The 18,462-nt window shown below is 43.5% G+C and overlaps 1 protein-coding gene across 2 annotated transcripts in view; it reads left to right on the forward strand.

Annotated features, from left to right (window-relative positions):
* TLN2 (talin 2) overlaps positions 1 to 18,462 on the forward strand; it is a 406,920-nt gene that overhangs the window by 283,945 nt on the left and 104,513 nt on the right. For both annotated transcript variants that reach the window (XM_020286036.2, XM_076004441.1), the window contains exons 23-28: positions 2,912 to 3,040; positions 4,567 to 4,680; positions 6,815 to 6,928; positions 8,906 to 9,040; positions 11,079 to 11,207; positions 13,278 to 13,380. In XM_020286036.2, the coding sequence (XP_020141625.1) occupies positions 2,912 to 3,040; positions 4,567 to 4,680; positions 6,815 to 6,928; positions 8,906 to 9,040; positions 11,079 to 11,207; positions 13,278 to 13,380 (724 nt within the window). The remainder of the gene's footprint in view (positions 1 to 2,911; positions 3,041 to 4,566; positions 4,681 to 6,814; positions 6,929 to 8,905; positions 9,041 to 11,078; positions 11,208 to 13,277; positions 13,381 to 18,462) is intronic.

An 18,462-nucleotide genomic window follows, 5' to 3' on the forward strand; every position in this document is an offset into this window, starting at 1 on the left:
CCTGTCAAGATTTTGCATGGCAGAGTGTTTCCTGCTTCTCTGTTCTTCAGATTCAAACTAGCAGTTTGAAGTGTTATAAAAGCATAAAGAGTTAAGAGTTAGCTTTGTGCTCCTTGATAGCTATGCTATAATATCATGCTTCCGAAAGATGGTGATTCTTAACCGGGGTCTGTTTCAGAGCCTACGGTGAAACAGTATTAAAGTGCACTTGCCTCAATTCCACCCCCCAAAGGTTCTCATTCACAGAGTCACAGGTGGGACCGAGTAGGGGCATGTATTTAACTTGTAGAGAATATTCTGGTTCATACCTCTAGGTGAGAACTGTTTCGTTTCAAATGGATAAGGCTAGATTTTTCTATGTTTTAGTTATGCGTCAAGCGTACATTTCTTGTAGAAATTAACAGAAAGTGTAGATAAGCATTAAAAAAAGAAAAAAAAAAACCACCTTCAATTCCTGCCCCCAAGATAACATTTCTATGCATGTAAGATTCATTAAATGTCTCCACATCTTACCCTGTCTCCCTGGCCTTCAGCAGAATAGTAGTGTATCTCAATCAGATGTGTGAATTACTTCACTTAAGATGTACTGAGACCTGCAGTGCACCATGTAGAGGACCTTTCTTACTTGAACTTTCCATGGTATTCCCTGAGGGACTGTGAGTTCTTAGAGATCAGTCCTGAGCGGGGGCGAAGGAGAGCCCCAAGCAGAGAGCAGGGTCTGAACTTCTTCCTTTTGTCTCCTGATCCTTGTTTCAGCCAAGAGTCGAGCTCTGCTTTTAGACACCACCTTTTAGCAAAAAAAAAAAAAAAAAAATGTACATTAGAGTTTTGCATAATAGGTGATTTTTATTTTCAGGTTTTACTGGTTTTCCCTTCCCTTCTAAGTGTACACATAGCTATTTCAAGCAAAGCCTCATGTTCACACACACAAAAAAAAACCCAACTTTTTTCTAGAAAGAACCATAGGGAAAATCTAGTCAGTGCCTTATTCTACAAATGAAAAAAATTAAAACTCAAAAAGATGAAGCCTAATGTCACATAACCAGGGCTGAGCCAGACCAGCGCACACTTTTTCCCATGATGGGACTGCTCAGCAGGCCAATTTGCTGAATTCACCAAGTTACCAAAAACTTGTTACTTCTAAGTATGTATGTGGTTTTACATTGGACAGTGTTAAGTGTTTCTGTAAATTCTTTTAACTTTTAGTTAAAAGTTGTCATTTTGTCTTGATAGCAATATTCTGACTTACTGAATTTTGTCAAAAGCTGAAGAACGCCTGATGGTTGGACTTCCAACTAATGTATTTAATGTGCAAAAAAATACGTATTTCATAATTAATGACTACGTTTGCAGACTAAGATTAGTACCCCATATCTGATACACATTCATCATAAAAAAAAAAAGATATTGCTGAGCAAGGATCCAAACATCCACATCAATATGAAACGCAGAAGTGCTGGTTTCCAGCTGCTCAAAACATCAAATGTAAAATTAAGGCTGATGGGCCACTTGAGGCATCGATAAAGGAGCTGGTTAAAAAATATCTGATGACCAGGAAAAATGAAACGACTTTCATAAACTTGCAAAAGAACACAGGAGTATCCCACATAATCCTTTTACACATAACCACAGAAATAAAATTTCATAATTGCTAGAAACACAACATCAGGACTCGAAAAGTGGTTAAAGTTTGAAAAAACAGGAGACTCTATTCAAGAGGATTGCTAAAACAATTCTGCCGCAGATGTTAAAACCATTGCCTCCAGGATTCATTGCTCTCACTTTTATAAATAGTTAAAAGAAATAGGTTCTTGTAAATTGGTAAATTTGGCAAAATTGACTGTTTAGAAAATCTAGACATTCAGAAAATTGATTTTTGATAAATTGGCATGCTATTCTCCGTGCCTCGAGAACAAATAGTATTGCCTTCAAGTGTTCAAAGGAAGAAACTCGTCTATCTATATACCATCAAGCACGTGTTACAAAACATCCAGGCCCTGTGAGAGAAATCCTGATGGCTGCTTTGATTGTCGGTGGGAGAGGAAGGTAATGTAGGGAGAGGATACAGTTTGAAGTCTGTGTTGCACTGTTGCGATACAAATTGTATCCTTTCCCTACCTTACCTTTGGCCTTTCCCTAATTTGGAATCCTACCCATGTAAATAAAATCCACTTAGATTTCTAAGACATGTTCAACTACAACAACATCGTAAAAAGGGCAGGGACAAGGAAAGTGTGGTGGCAGGCTGTGCACAGCACCTTCCTCTTGTCCTGCCAGGTTAGGGCATTGGGTTTCTCTCATTAATTCAGTACAGTTGGATGCCAGCTCCATTTTGCTGTACTTTACAACTCAGGCTCTCGAGGTATGCGATTTCTAACATGGCTTTCTTTAACAACATTTCCTTACTGTCTTTTTGAATAGCATTCCCCCTCCCCACTGTGCCCCCAATGTGTTTATACTGGAGCAGTAGTAGCCCTGCACATTTACCGGGACCACGGGGCCGAAGAGTGTTTCAGTAACGACATGAAGACATGTATCATTACTGTGTCTGTGCCTATGAAAATAAAATCATCCCTGAGAAAGATGGGGAGAGGGGAGATTTATCTTCATATCTTTTAAACCATGGGTTTCTGACCACAAGTTTAATTTGTATGGACAGCCCAGGCCATGATCTCAAGTGTTTAATTATTACCTTGGATTTCTTACTGTTTAGCCATGCAGTTTTGAAGCATCTCCTGGTAGATATTTTTTTTTACTGCAAGAGAAAACATCTTCATCATAAAGATATTGCCTGTGGCATTTGGCTGTCATTCCAAATTCTTTCTATGACTAGGAAAAAGTAATGTTGAAGGCATGAATTCAGCAGCTGTGCCCCCTGGACCATTTGAAATCTTTGTTTTCATCTTTGCAGGGCGCTGCAGCCAACCCGGAGAATGAGGACCAGCAGCAAAGGCTGAGAGAAGCTGCAGAAGGTCTCCGGGTAGCGACCAATGCTGCTGCCCAGAATGCTATTAAGAAAAAAATTGTCAACAGACTGGAGGTCAGGAAAGAGGCTGGCTTTCTGGGTTGCCTATTTTAGATTGCAGAGAGTTGTTTGAAAAAAATAGTTGAGTTAACAAGGTGATGCCCATATTAAAGAAAGCTAAATCAGGGTTAACGACATTGTTCAATGGTTTAGGAACTATAAAGGCAATGACAGAATTGGAAAAATTGTTTTTGATAAGCTAAAATTCTTATTGTAACACTCAGGAATAGAATGCAGACTCTTTTTCAGGAGGAACACAGGATTTTGTTTTATCTGGCATTAAAGGATGTACACATTCAGGAAGGACCTTGCACTAAAAATGTTTATATTTTGTTGGAGGCGAGGACTTTCTCAAGGCATTCCATGGGAGGTATGGGCTTCAGAACTGTGGGCCAACCCCTGCCGGGCCACAAACCGGTAGTGGTCTGTGGCCTGTTAGGAACTGGGCCACAGAGCAGGAGGTGAGTCGTGGGGGAGCAAAGCTTCATCTGTATTTACAGCCGCTCCCCATTACTTGCATTACCACAGAAGCTCCACCTTCTGTCAGGTCAGCGGTGGCATTATAGGAATGCGAGCCCTACTGTAAACTGTGCATGCGGGGGATCTAGGTTGCAGGCTCCTTGTGAGAATCTAGTGCCTGATGATCTCAGGTGGAGCTGACACAGTGATGCCAGCACTGGGTAGTGGCTGCAAAACAGATCATCATTAGCAAAGAGGTTCTGCGCCATAAATGAAATGCACTTGAGTCATCCTGAAACCACCCTTCTGCCCCTGATCCGTGAAAAAATTTCCTTCCGTGAAACCGGTCCCTGGTGCCAAACATGTTGGGGACCACGGCTTTAGGAGACTAGAGATGGAGGTCAGGGTTGAGTAGTGAGGTTTGAAAGGGAGTAAGAAGAAGTATTTTGCCATTTTTTGGAATACTTCTTCTGAACAAAAGTTGAAAATAGTTAAGAGGCACATAGTAAGAAAAAATACCGCTCTCACGAATGTACACAGGAGAGCCTATACCAACATTTGGGGGATTGGAAGCCAAGAATCTGCCTGTGTAATGAGGACTCCCTCCCTATACAGTCTGCTGTATTCTGGAAGGAAATCAGCTTGGGAGGAGAGGAGAGAGGAAAGGGGATTAAGTGCCCTGGTGGGAAAATCTCTGCATTTCTGCATCAGGGCTTATTACCCGGGTCTGTCCTGGGCATCAGTGTTTGTTGCTTCGTGGGCGATCTTTGTTCCTAAAGCGTTTGCACTCGGTGCAGCCTCTCAGTGCCATCACAGTCTTGGAATTGTCCCTGGTCTTTTGAAAAAGACAAACGGACCTGAGAACTTGAGCTTTCAAGACTTTATCACTCATTTTAGGGAACGTCAACCCAAGGAAGATTAGGGCGTTGTGACATTAGGCTTAAGGTTTGTAAAATAAGGCAGGGTCTGCTCTTGGAGCTCTTTTGCACCAGCAAACCTGTGCCCAGCCCTTTGGTGGCAGTGACATGCAGAAGGTGCCCGTGTGTGTCTGTCCAACCCGCTTGTCTCTCTCCCCTCGGCAGGTCGCAGCCAAGCAGGCCGCGGCGGCGGCCACGCAGACCATCGCCGCCTCCCAGAACGCGGCCATTTCCAACAAGAACCCCGCGGCCCAGCAGCAGCTGGTCCAGAGCTGCAAGGTGAGGTTCAGGCGCCCGGAGAGCCAGGTCTGCTGCGACGCCCCTGATAGCATTAGAGCGCGGAGTGCCCTGGTAATTCAGTTAAGGCAGATTATCCAGGCCCCTAATCCAGTTTGCTCCGGCTCCCGTGGTCCAGGTGTACATACGTCTGGTTTTTGTCCATCAAGAGGATGGCCTGGATTTGGAGGGAGAGTATGATTTTTTTCCCTAGCATTGTCTTTCCTTTGTCTGCCCTCATTTCTTTTTGGGAGACAAAGAGGATCAATGCGGAGCCCACTCTAGGGCCCTGAAATGGTAATGAGGCGTTGAGTTTCTGGAATGTCTCTCTGTGACAAGACGGGCCTTGGCGTTCAGTGTTTGCTCATTGCAGCAGGGGTGACTTCCGTCTTCCTACCGACCCAGCTTGAGGATTTATTCCTCTCTCTGGCCTCTGTGACAGGGTGCTTTCGTGCTTTCTGTTGTTGCCCGTTTGGCTCTGTTCTTCTGACACCCGGGCCCTCATGCTAAGTGGAGGCCGTCTTCCTGCAGAGGCGCAGCGAACCGCTGCGTTGCCCTCCCAGAGAGCCGGTTCTCTCAGGATACCTTCAAGTGTACCAGACGCAAAGTCCGATTGCAGAGCCGTTGCCCACGTGTGGGTGACACATCTGACTGGGGTGTCCTAAAGTATCGCGGCCAGCAGTGGGAGCTGGGCAAGAGGCACGTTCGCCTGGGCTGGGGTTATGAGAGCTAACGACCGTCCCTCCTTCAAATCTCCTCTGTGAAAAACGACTCACATGTGAGGGGCGAGTGGCTACTTCCACTTCAGAAATGGGTTTGCTTCTGAGGGGGAACCGCCTGGAGCCCGCTCTTCCCCATTCCAGGTTCTCCCAGGCCCGCCCTGCCGTTGAGGACTGATGTGCTCCAGTAGGAAAAGCCTCAGGGATGCAGCAGGGTCCTGGGCCCAGTGCCCTTGGGTGCTGGATGGATGGAGAAGGGGACTTGCTGGGAGTGAGGCCCCTGCTCTGGGGGAGTTTGTTTCCTGTCGGGGCCTCGGCTCAGCTGCCAGCGGCGGGGGACGGCTTGGCCTTTCCCGTTCTCATGGAGCACACGCTACTCGTGTCCGGGAAAATGCCACAAGATGAGCCCCGTCTCCCCTCTTTTGCAAAGGGCCTGAAGACAATAAATCTTTGAATGTCACTGCCAGGAAATCAGAGGGTCACTATTTACCTGGTTGAGGTGGAGAGGGGAAAGTGGGTCAAATTACTGGAATCAGCAGGCCCGAAAGGGTTCTGGGGAAAATTCCCTGGAAATATTTCTTTTTTAACCCTTGTTGGAGCAAGTTCCAAAAAAAAGTGTCATCAGGCCAGCGTGCACCAGGCACCTTTATCGGCAATGGTGGCACGGTGCCGTGACCACTGAGAGCCTGGCTAATCGAGGGGCTGTGGGCACAGAGGGGAAATGCAGGTGGAGCACAAAAAAGGCAGAAGGCTTGTCTGCTCAGGCACCGTAGGAGACGGCTACAGCACGGCAGGCCTGCCTCGCAGAACACTGCCCCTCCCTCCTTTACCCTGGTTGTGGTTTTCCAGTTTGCAGTCATGAGAAATGCTACTTAGGACAGTGAAAGAGGGTACGTGAGTGACAACAAGAAAGCCCATGCTTAGAATGCACACCTGCAAAGTAAGGGGCCAAAGCACTCAAATATGCTGCGAGCTGAGTATTTCTCTCACTGTCTTCTCATCATGGCACCATGTGACTTCATTGTATCCACCTGTGAATTGTGTAGACTATTTGATTCTGAGTGTGCAATGCCAGTGGGCCCTGATGGTGTGAGTTGTAACTAGGGAAATTACTTCTAAGGCCTCATTATAGAGAATCGTCTTCGGTGGGATGCGTTCAGACCTTCGGGAATGGGCGGTAGAGTGTACGTGGAGGGGAGTACCCAGGGAACAGGCCCCGGGTAGAGTGGGCGGTAGAGTGTACGTGGAAGGGAGTACCCAGGGAACAGGACCTAGCTGGCTGAGTGTGCCGTGTCAGTCCAAGGCCTGGGAGTGGGTATAGCACAGCTGAAAAGTGCATCACCTGGGTCACTTTCTAACCTCGTTTGACAATGCCACCATTCTGGCTGTGCTTATTTGCATTTCCGTGTGTTCCGTAGGCAGTGGCTGACCACATCCCTCAGCTGGTGCAGGGGGTGCGGGGCAGCCAAGCTCAAGCGGAAGACCTCAGTGCCCAGCTGGCCCTCATCATCTCCAGCCAGAACTTCCTCCAGGTAATGCAGAAAAGCGGTCACCTGAGGCTCACTCAGAGCCCACACCTGGGCAGGGCTACCCTTTCAGGAGAGGAACTAACAAATTCCTGGGCCTCAGCAAAGTCTTCATAGTAAGCAGGATTACTCCTCTATACATTGCCAGTTTCAGGAGAGCTTGGCTGAGCTTGGCAAAACAAAATGCTAATATGCAGGGAAATTGCCCCAGGGAGATGGCGCGTGATCCACTTTTCCCAGAATTATCATATTTATTTCTCTCCTAAGAGAGAGAACATGTAATAAGTTGCACGTTGTGTGCTAGGACCAGGTATTGCTTTAGGTTTCCTAGTTTGCAGAGAGCCTAATGCTATTATTCATGGACTGGGAAAAGAGAAGTGGTAAGTGCATTTTCTCCAAAGATGTGATCATTCTTTGTGGCAATTGTACCGTTAGTATTGTTAGTCTTTGTGGGGAGGGGTAGATTCATTTTAAGGCAAATTAAATCCATGAGAATATTGAGTTGTGGGAAAACTCCCTTTGACCTGCTTCTTATATTCAAATCTCTCTACTTTATCAGCACTTTTTCTCTACCTGTATCTCATAAGCAGTTGATGTGAATAGGCGATTCAATTCCTCAACCATTTCTAGTTCAACTGATAGTTGCAGGACACAGTGATACATCTATCTGATTTGTTTTTCAAGTGCTGTGATTCTAACATGCAGAGATAAAACATGAGAGCTTTGCTGTGTTTTCTCACATTTTAACTACATACATACATACACACACACAGAGGTATGTATGTATATACATATATATTCTTATAAACTGGGATTCATTGTATATAGGCCCTGTGTGTTTTTCTTATGCCATTATGAGCATTTGTGATTTTGAATAAATCTTCTATCATATGGCCCTGCTCTGTGTTTAACTACCCTCCTCCCATGAAGGTTTTTAATTTTTCTGCTATCATAAATAACCTATGATTGATAAAAATCTTTGCTCAGATCTTTGTTCCCTTCTTGAATTACTTTCTCGGGATAAACTCCTAGAAACAGGATCTCAAGCAGCTTATTTTTATCTTGAGGACGTTGAGAATTATGACTTGGACAAGATACTTCTCTTTGCATTGGGGAGGGCAGGAGCACAGGGCAGGGTTGTGTGGCATTGGGACAGGGCAGTGTGGATGTGTTCCAGGTCCTACTATGGCCCTGCCCTTGTTTTCCCTTTTTCTTTAGTGCTTTTGACTTTGCTACCGTAGACACTCAGATCTTTACAAGAAAAAGGCAAGGTTAAAAATAAAATGGAAACGGAAATGACAGATCAAAAAGTTTGTACATTTTAAACTTTCTTCATACACGTTGTAAAATTGTCCTTCCAGAAGGTTGAGCAAATCTAAATTTATAGCTAGCAGTATATGGAGCATACTTTTTCATCTTTTATGAGATGGGGGATCAAGCATTTAAAAAAACATACATGTTTTTTGCCAATTTGCTCTATAAAACTCCTTTTGATTTTGCGTTTAATATACACGCACACAGACATCAAGGCATGGTAAAATTATTTTTGTGAGATGTGAGGTCATTTTGTTTTATTTGTCTGCCTTCATTCAAGTAGTCTATCGGGTGTATTTGAGACTCAGAATAAACAGCTATTCCAAGAAACACAAAGACCTATTTAATAAGGAATTCCTCTTTGAAATCTGTTTTACACGAGAATCTTAAGCCGCTATCCTAATTTTGCCTTCCCCGCCTAGGAAACTTATTTTTTTTTTTTTTTAACATATCTAGAATGCATTACCCTAGAGTATCCGATTTGGGGTGGCAATTGTGCACACACAACTGGGGTGGGGAGGAATAGTTTAATATTTCTTTTTTTTTTTTTTTTTTTTTTAAGGGCAAATATAAGTTCTGGCTGATAGGAAGGTGTAGCTGTTTAGATCTCTCCTCTCTGCCTCTTGCTGCCCAGGAGCTGTCTCTTACTTCCTGTTCATCTCTCTGCAGCCTGGAAGCAAGATGGTGGCCTCTGCCAAAGCCGCGGTCCCCACCGTGAGCGACCAGGCCGCAGCCATGCAGCTGAGCCAGTGCGCCAAGAACCTGGCCACCAGCTTGGCGGAACTGCGCACCGCGTCGCAGAAGGCAAGTGGAGCCTTGTCACAGCGGTTAGCTCGTTAGGAATGGAGCTTCTCATTCCTTATTGCTCGTGTGGCTTGGGTGCTGCCCAGGGTCCGAACGCTGCTGGATTCGTTTCTTGGCAGAGTTGTCCGTTCCGTTTGCACGATCGCTAAGGATGCCCCTGCGGATTGGCTTTTACTGCGTTTAGCCACTGTCTCCCAGACTTAGTTATTTATTACCTTCTGGTTCCAGATGATTTTTGTTGAACTATTTTAAGTTGCATGCTTTCTCCTCCTCCTCCTCTTTCCCCGCTTCCTCCCCACCAGTATCCTAGGGCAAGCAAGCAATGGTCTGTTTTTCACAGTCTTAAAGGAGATTGGTGGTCAACAGTGTCTGGGTGCCAGGTAGATTACGGGCTAAAATAAGTGATCATATCTTCTAGGTATCATCTTGGAAACTTAATAACAAATAATTTAGGCAGGAAATCTACTTGGGGGAGAGGGTCATCTATATTGTCTTTTTTTTTTTCCCCTGAAAAGTTTTCATATCTTGCATGGAAACATTCACCTTCACAAAGTCCTCAAGAGAACAGAATTGGGGACTAAATGAATATCTGTCTCTGGAACTCATTAATTACCAAAGGCCTCATTACTACCCTGTTTGATGTGGTATTAGCATGAGGTTCTCGCATGAATTCATTTTTCCTCATTGTAACAGTCCCTTTGTAGAAATAAGCAGACTTATAAATCGGTATGGGAAGAAGGTAGAAGAAGCTGACTTGAGTTGTTTATATGAGCAGCACGCCACCTTGCCAAAGAAGATTATCCAGAGCTTTAGACTATAGCCAATAAAAAAGGATTTTGAGCTGTGTTTCTCAAAGAGAGGTCCTGGGACTGCATGCCCTGGAATCACCTGGGGGTGCCTGTTAGAATGGACGTCCCTCCACCTTCCCTCTGAACAACCAAACAGAATCTCTGTTCGTGGAGCCTAGACATCTGCATTTTAACAAGTTTTCTTGGTGAGCCTGAGACACACACCAGTGTCAAACAGCTGCTCTGGAGCAGTGATCCCCAAAGTGGGGGATCACTTCAGTAAAACTGTCCACTGGGTGCAGGAAGACACTGTGTGGGATTATATGTGTGTATGTGTGTGTGTGTGTGTGTGTGTGTGTGTGTGTATTTTTTCTTTTCTTTTGTATAATGTAAGGGGTAATTACAAGTACAGGCTCCAGAATCAGACTGCTTGCATTCAAATTCTGTCCCTGCCACTGACTAATTTTGTGATCTAGGCAAGTTAGTTAACCTCTCTGTGCCCCAGTTTCCTCAACAAGTAATACTGGCATATAGACATCAATTAATTAGTCTTTACTGGTGCTGTTGTTACTATTTTCTAAAAAAGGAAAGAAATTAAGATTTACCAATATTTAGTATACTGATTAATAATTACACATGTATATAATTTATTTGTATGTGTATATCGGGGGCATGCATGGAAACATTTGGAGAGGAATGTTCTAAATGATCGAGAGAATGCAGTAGTTTTCTCAAAACACATTACTAAGGAAATAAACTTTTGTAATCTTCAGTATGGAACGATAATGATTTATATTCTAGAAATTTGTAAAGAGAATCAATAAGGTTGGTATAGACTCGCCCCCAGCGTGCTGGGTGCGTTCGTTCACTCATTCACCGCATACTTGCCACGCCTCTGTGTACACACTTATGTGCTCGGTGCCCTGTCTCTAGAACCCAGCCACAGTGGATAAAAGATCCGCCAAGTCTAAGGGGCAGATGCATTTCAGATAAAAATAGCTTCAAGAAGACTTTAAGTGCATCCAGTTGTGAGATACACAGAAGTGATTATTTGGGGAAGTTAAGGCCGAGGTTCTGACAGAGGATCATTTTGTTCTCTCGGGGAAAACTACCTGCTTCCCTTGCCTTCTGCTACTAGATCTGGAGAATCATTGAGTATATCCAAAAAGGCATTTCTTAGGTTGCAAAGAACTGGGGACACTTTCCCCAAGCAGACCGTGTACGGACATTCCCACGCTCTCTGTTGACAGGCCCATGAAGCCTGCGGTCCTATGGAAATTGATTCGGCCCTGAACACCGTGCAGACCCTGAAGAATGAACTGCAGGACGCCAAGGTGGCTGCCGTGGAGAGTCAGCTGAAACCGCTCCCGGGGGAAACGGTGAGCTGCTAGAGCCCACTGGGGCGCCGGTTTTACGCGCTACGATGTCGCCTAGTTGTTAGTTTTTACCATGTCTGTTATTTATTGACGTTTGTTAAATGTGAAAGGATCTGTGGCCTGTTTCTGAAAAGAATGCCCAGTGCGGCTAGAGGATTTGGGCTTGGAGCCAGGGGTGCTGCCTTCTAGACCCAGCTGTGCCATCAACTAGCCATGGACAGGCCCTGTGCCTCCTCTGTGTCTCGAGAGTTTTATCTCTGAAATGGGTGGCAGTGAGGTTGTCACGATAGAAACAGAAAAGATTATCAGCAGTCATGCTTCCTAAAAAACATTTACTTAACACACACATGGGGATGAATGATGGCAAAGCACTTTAATACAATAAAGCCACCATTGGAAATGGGATGATGGCAGCAGAGATTGGCTTTGCCTGTAGTATGACACCACCTGATGAAAATGTCAGATCTGGGTTTTCTTTTTTTTTTTCTTCTTCTTTTTTTAATTTTAGCGTATTATGGGGCAGCTCTGGGTTTTCTGGCTAACATTTTCCCAATCCTCCTCATTAGTATGTCCCTGCTTTCCCAGATTACTGAACATTGCTGATAAAATACCGCCATTTATTAAGCACCAGTTGGGCACAGTCTAGTGTGCCCTGCTAGTAATCTTAATGAGCAAGTTTTACTAACCCCATTTACAGCTAAGAAAGCAGAAATTATTAGTATTCTGTTCAGTGTCATCTGTCAGTTAGTGGCAGAATGAAGGTTTGAATCCAGATCTGCTGGACTCCAAAACCTGTGTTCTTGAGAGGTTCTGCTCTTAACTACTGCTGCTCACTCTTGGAATGAACTGAAGATTTTTAGAATGTAAAGACTTCAGGAGCATCTGATGTGCTGTAGATAGAACGATGCCAGGTACATAGGAAGCACTCAGGAAATATTTAGTCAAGTTATCTCTAATTGTAGAGAAGGAAACTCAGGCTCAGAGAGGTTAAGTCACTTAACTGAGGTCACCCAGCTAATGACAGACTTGAGTCTGGCTCCTGGGCCAGCAGCTTTGCAAAATGGTCCCGGTGTCTCTTTGCAAACTTCTGGGCTCCAGAGGGGCCCAAGAGAGGCTGTTATAACATGTGCTCTACCTTTGCATAAAACTGGTCAGTTCGAATGCAAGAAACACTGTGTACTTTTTAAATAAATTGCCCTGAAAAACATGCTACTGTATTATAACATATTGTTGGTTATAATGGACCAGGCTCTATTTTTTATTTGAAGGTCCTGCCTCTCTCGGGAAACACATTGCAGGGTTCAAAATGCATTTGTTCTCTGATGCCTTTTTGCACTCTCGTGGCGTACCTAGAAATGCTTTTCCAAAATGTTGTCCTCATCTGGTAATCAAATAATTATCCATACCCTAGGCCTTTACTGACTTGGTTCTCCGAATTCTTTATTCAGTTTACAAAGCAAGATGGCATGCTGTTCATGGGAAGCAAGCGCTTTGCCCGTTTTCATAATCTCATTTACCGCTCCAAACCTCTATTTCTATTGCATTTCCTTTCGGTTGGAACTCCTCAAAGTATAATGATCAAATTGAACAATGTTAATGGTCCCGCATGCCAGGAAGGTGGTGCAGCTGGATGTCTGCCCACTTCCTGCCAAGGCATAATTAATTCCCGCTAAGGATTTGTTGCAGACTTTCTAAATTAGCTTCTAAAGGCATATTACTAATAGCTACCATTTGTTGAGAGCCCTACATTAATTCTCTGAAAACCTTCTGAGCTAGGTATTATGATCTCCTCAGGAAACCCAGGCTTGGAGAGCTTCAGTAACTTACCCGATCTCAGGCTAGTAATTGAGGGGTGAGAGCCCGGGGCAGGGATTTGCACCCAGATTTGTTTGTTCTGAAGCTCGGGCTCTTTCTCCCGGATCACCCTGAGGCCCCTTAGCACCAGTGTGCTGTATTTCGTGGGAAATAGCTAAGGCTCCAGGTTTTACCCTCATTATTTTTCTAAGTTATGCCATGACCTCAGCGGATGTTTCTTTTCTTCTAAATTCTCTTCCTCCTTGAATATTCTTGTAGCTGGAGAAGTGTGCTCAGGACCTGGGAAGCACGTCGAAGGCCGTGGGCTCCTCCATGGCGCAGCTGCTGACCTGTGCAGCTCAGGGCAATGAGCACTACACAGGTGAGACTCGTGCATGTCACGATGCCACGTGGCCAGGTGCAGGCCACCTGGGCCTGGGGGTGGGGAGTTCACTGATCTGACAACACATCTGACTTTTTTTTTTTTCCCTTAGCAGTTCACCATGTATTTTTCAAGCACTTTCCACGGGCTTGTTACTAGGCTCAAAGATGAATAGAATATTCATATGCTATTCAATATGATCGTACAAAGATGAATAGAATATGATCCCCCCAAGCTATTTGTGGATCACCCCCACTAGACTGTAAAGAAATAGTGATGACAGACTTCTAGAACTATCTCTGAATCTTGAAAGCCCACTAAAGTAAAGGAATAAAAAAGGTCAAAGAGAATCAGAGATGACAAAAGGTAAGATGTCAGTGAAATGAAGGAGAAAGACAGGTGGTCATGGATAGAGCTAAATGAACGGAAACCTCATGGGTAGGGAAGCCAGCAAGAAGCAAAAGCTGATTTGTGCTGCAAAACCCTGGGGGAGAGGGGGTATGGAGTATTAGTGATGCCAGGTGCCCCTGAAGGCTGGAAACTCTTTTTTTTGCCCACCTCCACGAGGCTCCTTAAACAGGAATCCATCTATATAAGGCACAGATTGTGTAATTATCAAGTCTAAGAAAAGCAGAAAGTTGCACAAAAAGGAAACATTATCGTAGTAGGAAGTCTATACATATCTCAGATTTAAAAACCAAGAAGTTTCAGTATAAGCGTGTTACTAAAAATATATGAAGTATTGGAAGAAAACTTAACTGAGTGGCTCTAGGATGGGACTCAGGTGAGGAGGAGGGGCTCACGGATTATGGCTTATGTCGTACAATATACTGCTTGACTCTTTTGTGTCTGACTGCTTTTGGTTAGCATTGTTTGCGAGGCATCTATGGTACATGGAGTAGTTCTCTCATTTCCATTGATTTCTATAGTATTTCATAATATGAATATACCTGTTGTTGTTTATACTGTTGGGGAGTATTTGGGTTGTTCTCAAAAAACAGTGCTATGAACAATTCTAGTACCTGTTGTTTAGTGGACGTAAGTAGTAAGCATCTTCTAGATCTAGACCTAGAAGTGGAATTGCTAGGCCAGAGGCTCTGCATATATTTGGTACATTCCTTTTAGCAGTGTATGAAAATGCCAGTTGTTCTACATCCTTGTCACCACTTTGTATTGTCAGTCTTTCAGTTTTAGCCTTTTTGGGGAGTGTGTTGTGTCACATTATGATTTTAATTTGCATTTCCCTGATGAACAATGCATTTCTCTATGAACAGTCTTTTCATCGGTTTATTGGCCATTTTGTGTGTTTGTATCTTTTATCCATTATTTGAAAATTGGGTTATCTTTTCCTTGTTTGTAGGAATTCTCTGTCACTTGGATGTATTTCTTGCATCTTGTGGCTTACCTTTTTAAGCTCTTAGAGGTGTCTTTTGATGAACAAGTGTTTTTTAAATTTTAATATAGTCCAATTTATGATTTTTTTCTTTATGGTTAGGACTTTTTGTGTCCTATTTTAAAACTTTGGCCTATCCAAGATCATGCAAATATTCTCCTCTGTTATATTGTAGAGCTTTATCGTTTTGCTTTTCATATTTAGAACTGAGATCCATCTGGAATTGTTTTGTTTATGTGCAGTAGGGTTCTGGTTTAATTGTTTTTTCGCATGGGTATCCGTTTGATCCAGCACCATGGATTGAAAACACCATCTTTTCCCCAGTGGTCTTTACTGCCACTTTATTGTAAAGTAAGTGAACATACACATGTGGGTCGTTTCGTGGTATTTCTTTTCTTTTCCATTGATTTAACAGCCTGTTTTTGTATTAGTACCTCACTTTCCTAATTACCGTACTGCAATTTTATCCTAAATCATAATGTCTGGTAATGTAAGTCCTCCAGCTTTGCTGGTCTTCCTCAAGTTAGTGTTGACTACTCTTTGCCTTGTGTATTTTCATATAAATTCTGGAGTCAGCCTGTCTCTGGATATCTGGATCACCTGTGGGTCTATTTTTATTATCTGTTTGTTTGTTCTTTTTTTCCCTTTTGGTTTTCAGCCATTGGTCTTGCTGCCTGGGTTTTGATATTTTTTTCTTTAATGCTGAGCATTGGTATTTTAAACTATAGAGATAATTTGAGGCCCTGAATCATGTTGCTTCCCCTATGTAGGATCACGCTTTGCTTCTGGCAGGTATTTAAGATGAGGACAAATCATCTCAACTCAGATCATTTTACTCACATAAAAATGTAGGGGCTGAGCTGACTGGAAATTGTGAGGTCTATTTCCAGTTTACCTGTTGGAGTGCTGCTCTTTGTCCCCTCTGAAAGGCTGTGGTGTTTACCAGGCCATTGTGTTTCTCAGGATCAGAACTATGCTTTTTTTTAATCTTCCTAACCCCATGAGACTTCAGGAAGCTTTGCTCAGCTTCTCAGTGTCTTGGCAACAGTTTACAAATTAGGAGATGCCTTTTGGGAAAAAGCAACCCCTAAAGTTGGACTCACCTCTCTGAGGTTTTTCCTTCTTTTCAAGATCTTGGCTCTCTTTACCTTGGTGCCTTGGTACCTCTCCAGGGCCTTCAAATGTATGTTTTATATATGTTTTCCTGTGTTTCCAATTGTTTTTCTGTGGGAAGGTTGATTTGCAATAAGTTATTCTGCCATTACTATGAGCAAAAATCCTCTTTGATTTGCAAAACTGCATACATTTTATTACTTTGAAGATCAAAATTAAAAAGCACAATAGAAACACAAGAAGTTATGGTACAGTATAACATAGTACCTTTAATAATAAGAATGTACAATTTGGTCCTAGTGGGAGGATATGGGAAATTTTCAGAGCAGAATTGACCCAGGGCCAGGGTTTTGAGGCTTATTTAGGACTCCTTTAGCATTTGAGGAGGAGGAAAAGTATATATAAATTCTTATAAAACATAGGGGTATATGAGAGATTTATGTTTCAAAAATGTCTATGCATTCCCAAGATCTTGCCAGATTTTGTGTAGATGATAAAATGCATATTTAGTAGAAGGAAGACTGTCTTCCAGGTTGCATTCTTTGATACTGACGACTTATCAGATAAGAGCTTACCTAGTTGGCATTTGAAAAACAGCCTAGAAATCGCGCCAGTTAGTTTTGACAGGCTTTGAAAAGTGGTTTGGACATGGGTACTGCCTGAATGCCGTCTGAAAGATGAGGGAAAAGAAGGCCGACTGAAGGAACTGAGGGTGGCTAAAGTAGAGGCAAAGAGGGGGTGAGGAGAAAGATCGGGCTGGGGAGTTAGGGTGGGGTCAGATGCTAAAGGGCCCCATAAGCCAATTTAAATAAGTTGGACTTTAACTGAAGAACATGCAAAAAAATTTTCAGCTGTGGATACAGTTCAGCTTGCCTTTCCTGTAGGTTGCCTTTCCTCCATGCGTAGAACAGATTGGACAGAAACAAAGTTGGGGACACCAGCAAGCAGGCTATTGCATTAATCCAGATAAGAGTCAGTAGTGTCCTGCAGTGGAGACAAAGGGATGGATTAAAGAAGCAAAGATAGGACAGTTCTTGATGGCTGGTTACAAACTGGCAGGGGCGGAGGTAAAAAAAGGTAACATGGACACCTCCAAGTGTTTGGCCTGATAGCTCAATGAAGGGTTGTATGAATCACCATGAAGGGAACATACGACCACTGGTAGGAGTGGGCTTGGGTGGGAGAGGTGAAGTTCAAGGATGCAGGGTTCCACTTTAAATGCATTTGGGTTGAAGTCCCTGGAGGATATGCGAGTGGAGGTGTCATTAGGCAGGTAGATCTTTGGCTCTGGAACTCAGTAGAGAAGGCTGGGCTGGAAGATACAAGATCTGAAAATTGTCAGTAAAATGATAATGATTTGAAACCATGGAAGCAGATAAGTTTGCCTGCAGGAAGTGGTAGAGTGAGAGAAAGCTTATCCGTTAGAACCCAACTAGGTAAGGCAGAAGTGGAGCAATAGAAATCTTCGGGATAAATGACAACCTGCAGCCATGGAGAGGGCAGGGAGCCCAGGAGAGGCCGCTGCTGTCCTTGTAGGAGCCAGTTTCATGGAAAGTTGAAGAGTGGGTGGAAAGTAAAGAAAGAAAGACCAAGTGTGGACAAGTTCTTTCTGGGTCTCAGTCGCTCAGCTGAGGTGTGTGGGATATTCAGAAGTTAAATGTTAGCGGCCACTGGGCTGCATTCTGATGCCAGCGTGGTTTGGTTTGGCCAGTGCAACATTCAACATTTCTGCATAGCTTGAATGCAATCGAACAGACAGAACCCTTTCCCAATACTTTGAAACAGATTAAAGCTTTGTGCCATACCTAGGTTTTACCTTGCGAGCTTGCTGTGTGGTCCGGTATTGGGTGAACACACAATCCACTTGAATTCTGATAAAGAGTGGCAACCATTAAGAAGAATGCTACTCTATTCAATAGCACTTGATATGTCTTCTTAAGAATCTGCTACTGAGTATAATTTAAGATGCAGATATTAATAGCAAGAATACTGTGGAAGTAATCTGTATTTTCAAAGGACTGTGGTTATTGAAACAGAAGTCTGCTTTAGTGTTTCACACTGATGGTTCTGGCATTGTGATGCACGTGACTGCAGGAACAGTTCTGGTTGGAGAGGGGTGTTTGCTTGGAGGTCTGACCTCTAGCGATTTCTATTGAGAATGTTGCCGTGAACAGCCTTGGATGTTCATTGGGCTCTCAGGCCACTGTGGTCTTGTTTGATCCTTTTGATGGTGTGGCTTCCTCTTTCCAGGAAACCTAATCCCTCCCAAGAAGATCCTTGATATGCCTTGAGATTTCACAGTGAGTCCTCAGCAGAAAACACATGGGATGGACAGGCTTAGGCTTTGGGAATTTAACTCTTCTGGTTTCTGCGTTTTTTTAAGTAGTCTGAGTCTATGAAAGGTTTCTCACTAAATGGTTTTTGCATAAACATATCTTTGCTAATTACATATGATAAATGTTTTATTGTTCCCAATTTCCATACAACTCAAATAAAATGGATTTAAGAGTCCATGTGGCCAGTGGGAAGACAAGAGGAGACGTCTAGAAATCACAGCCTAAAATCTGCGACGGTCG

Source organism: Microcebus murinus, chromosome 6, assembly GCF_040939455.1.
Source record: "Microcebus murinus isolate Inina chromosome 6, M.murinus_Inina_mat1.0, whole genome shotgun sequence".
In the NCBI taxonomy this organism is placed as follows: domain Eukaryota; kingdom Metazoa; phylum Chordata; class Mammalia; order Primates; family Cheirogaleidae; genus Microcebus; species Microcebus murinus.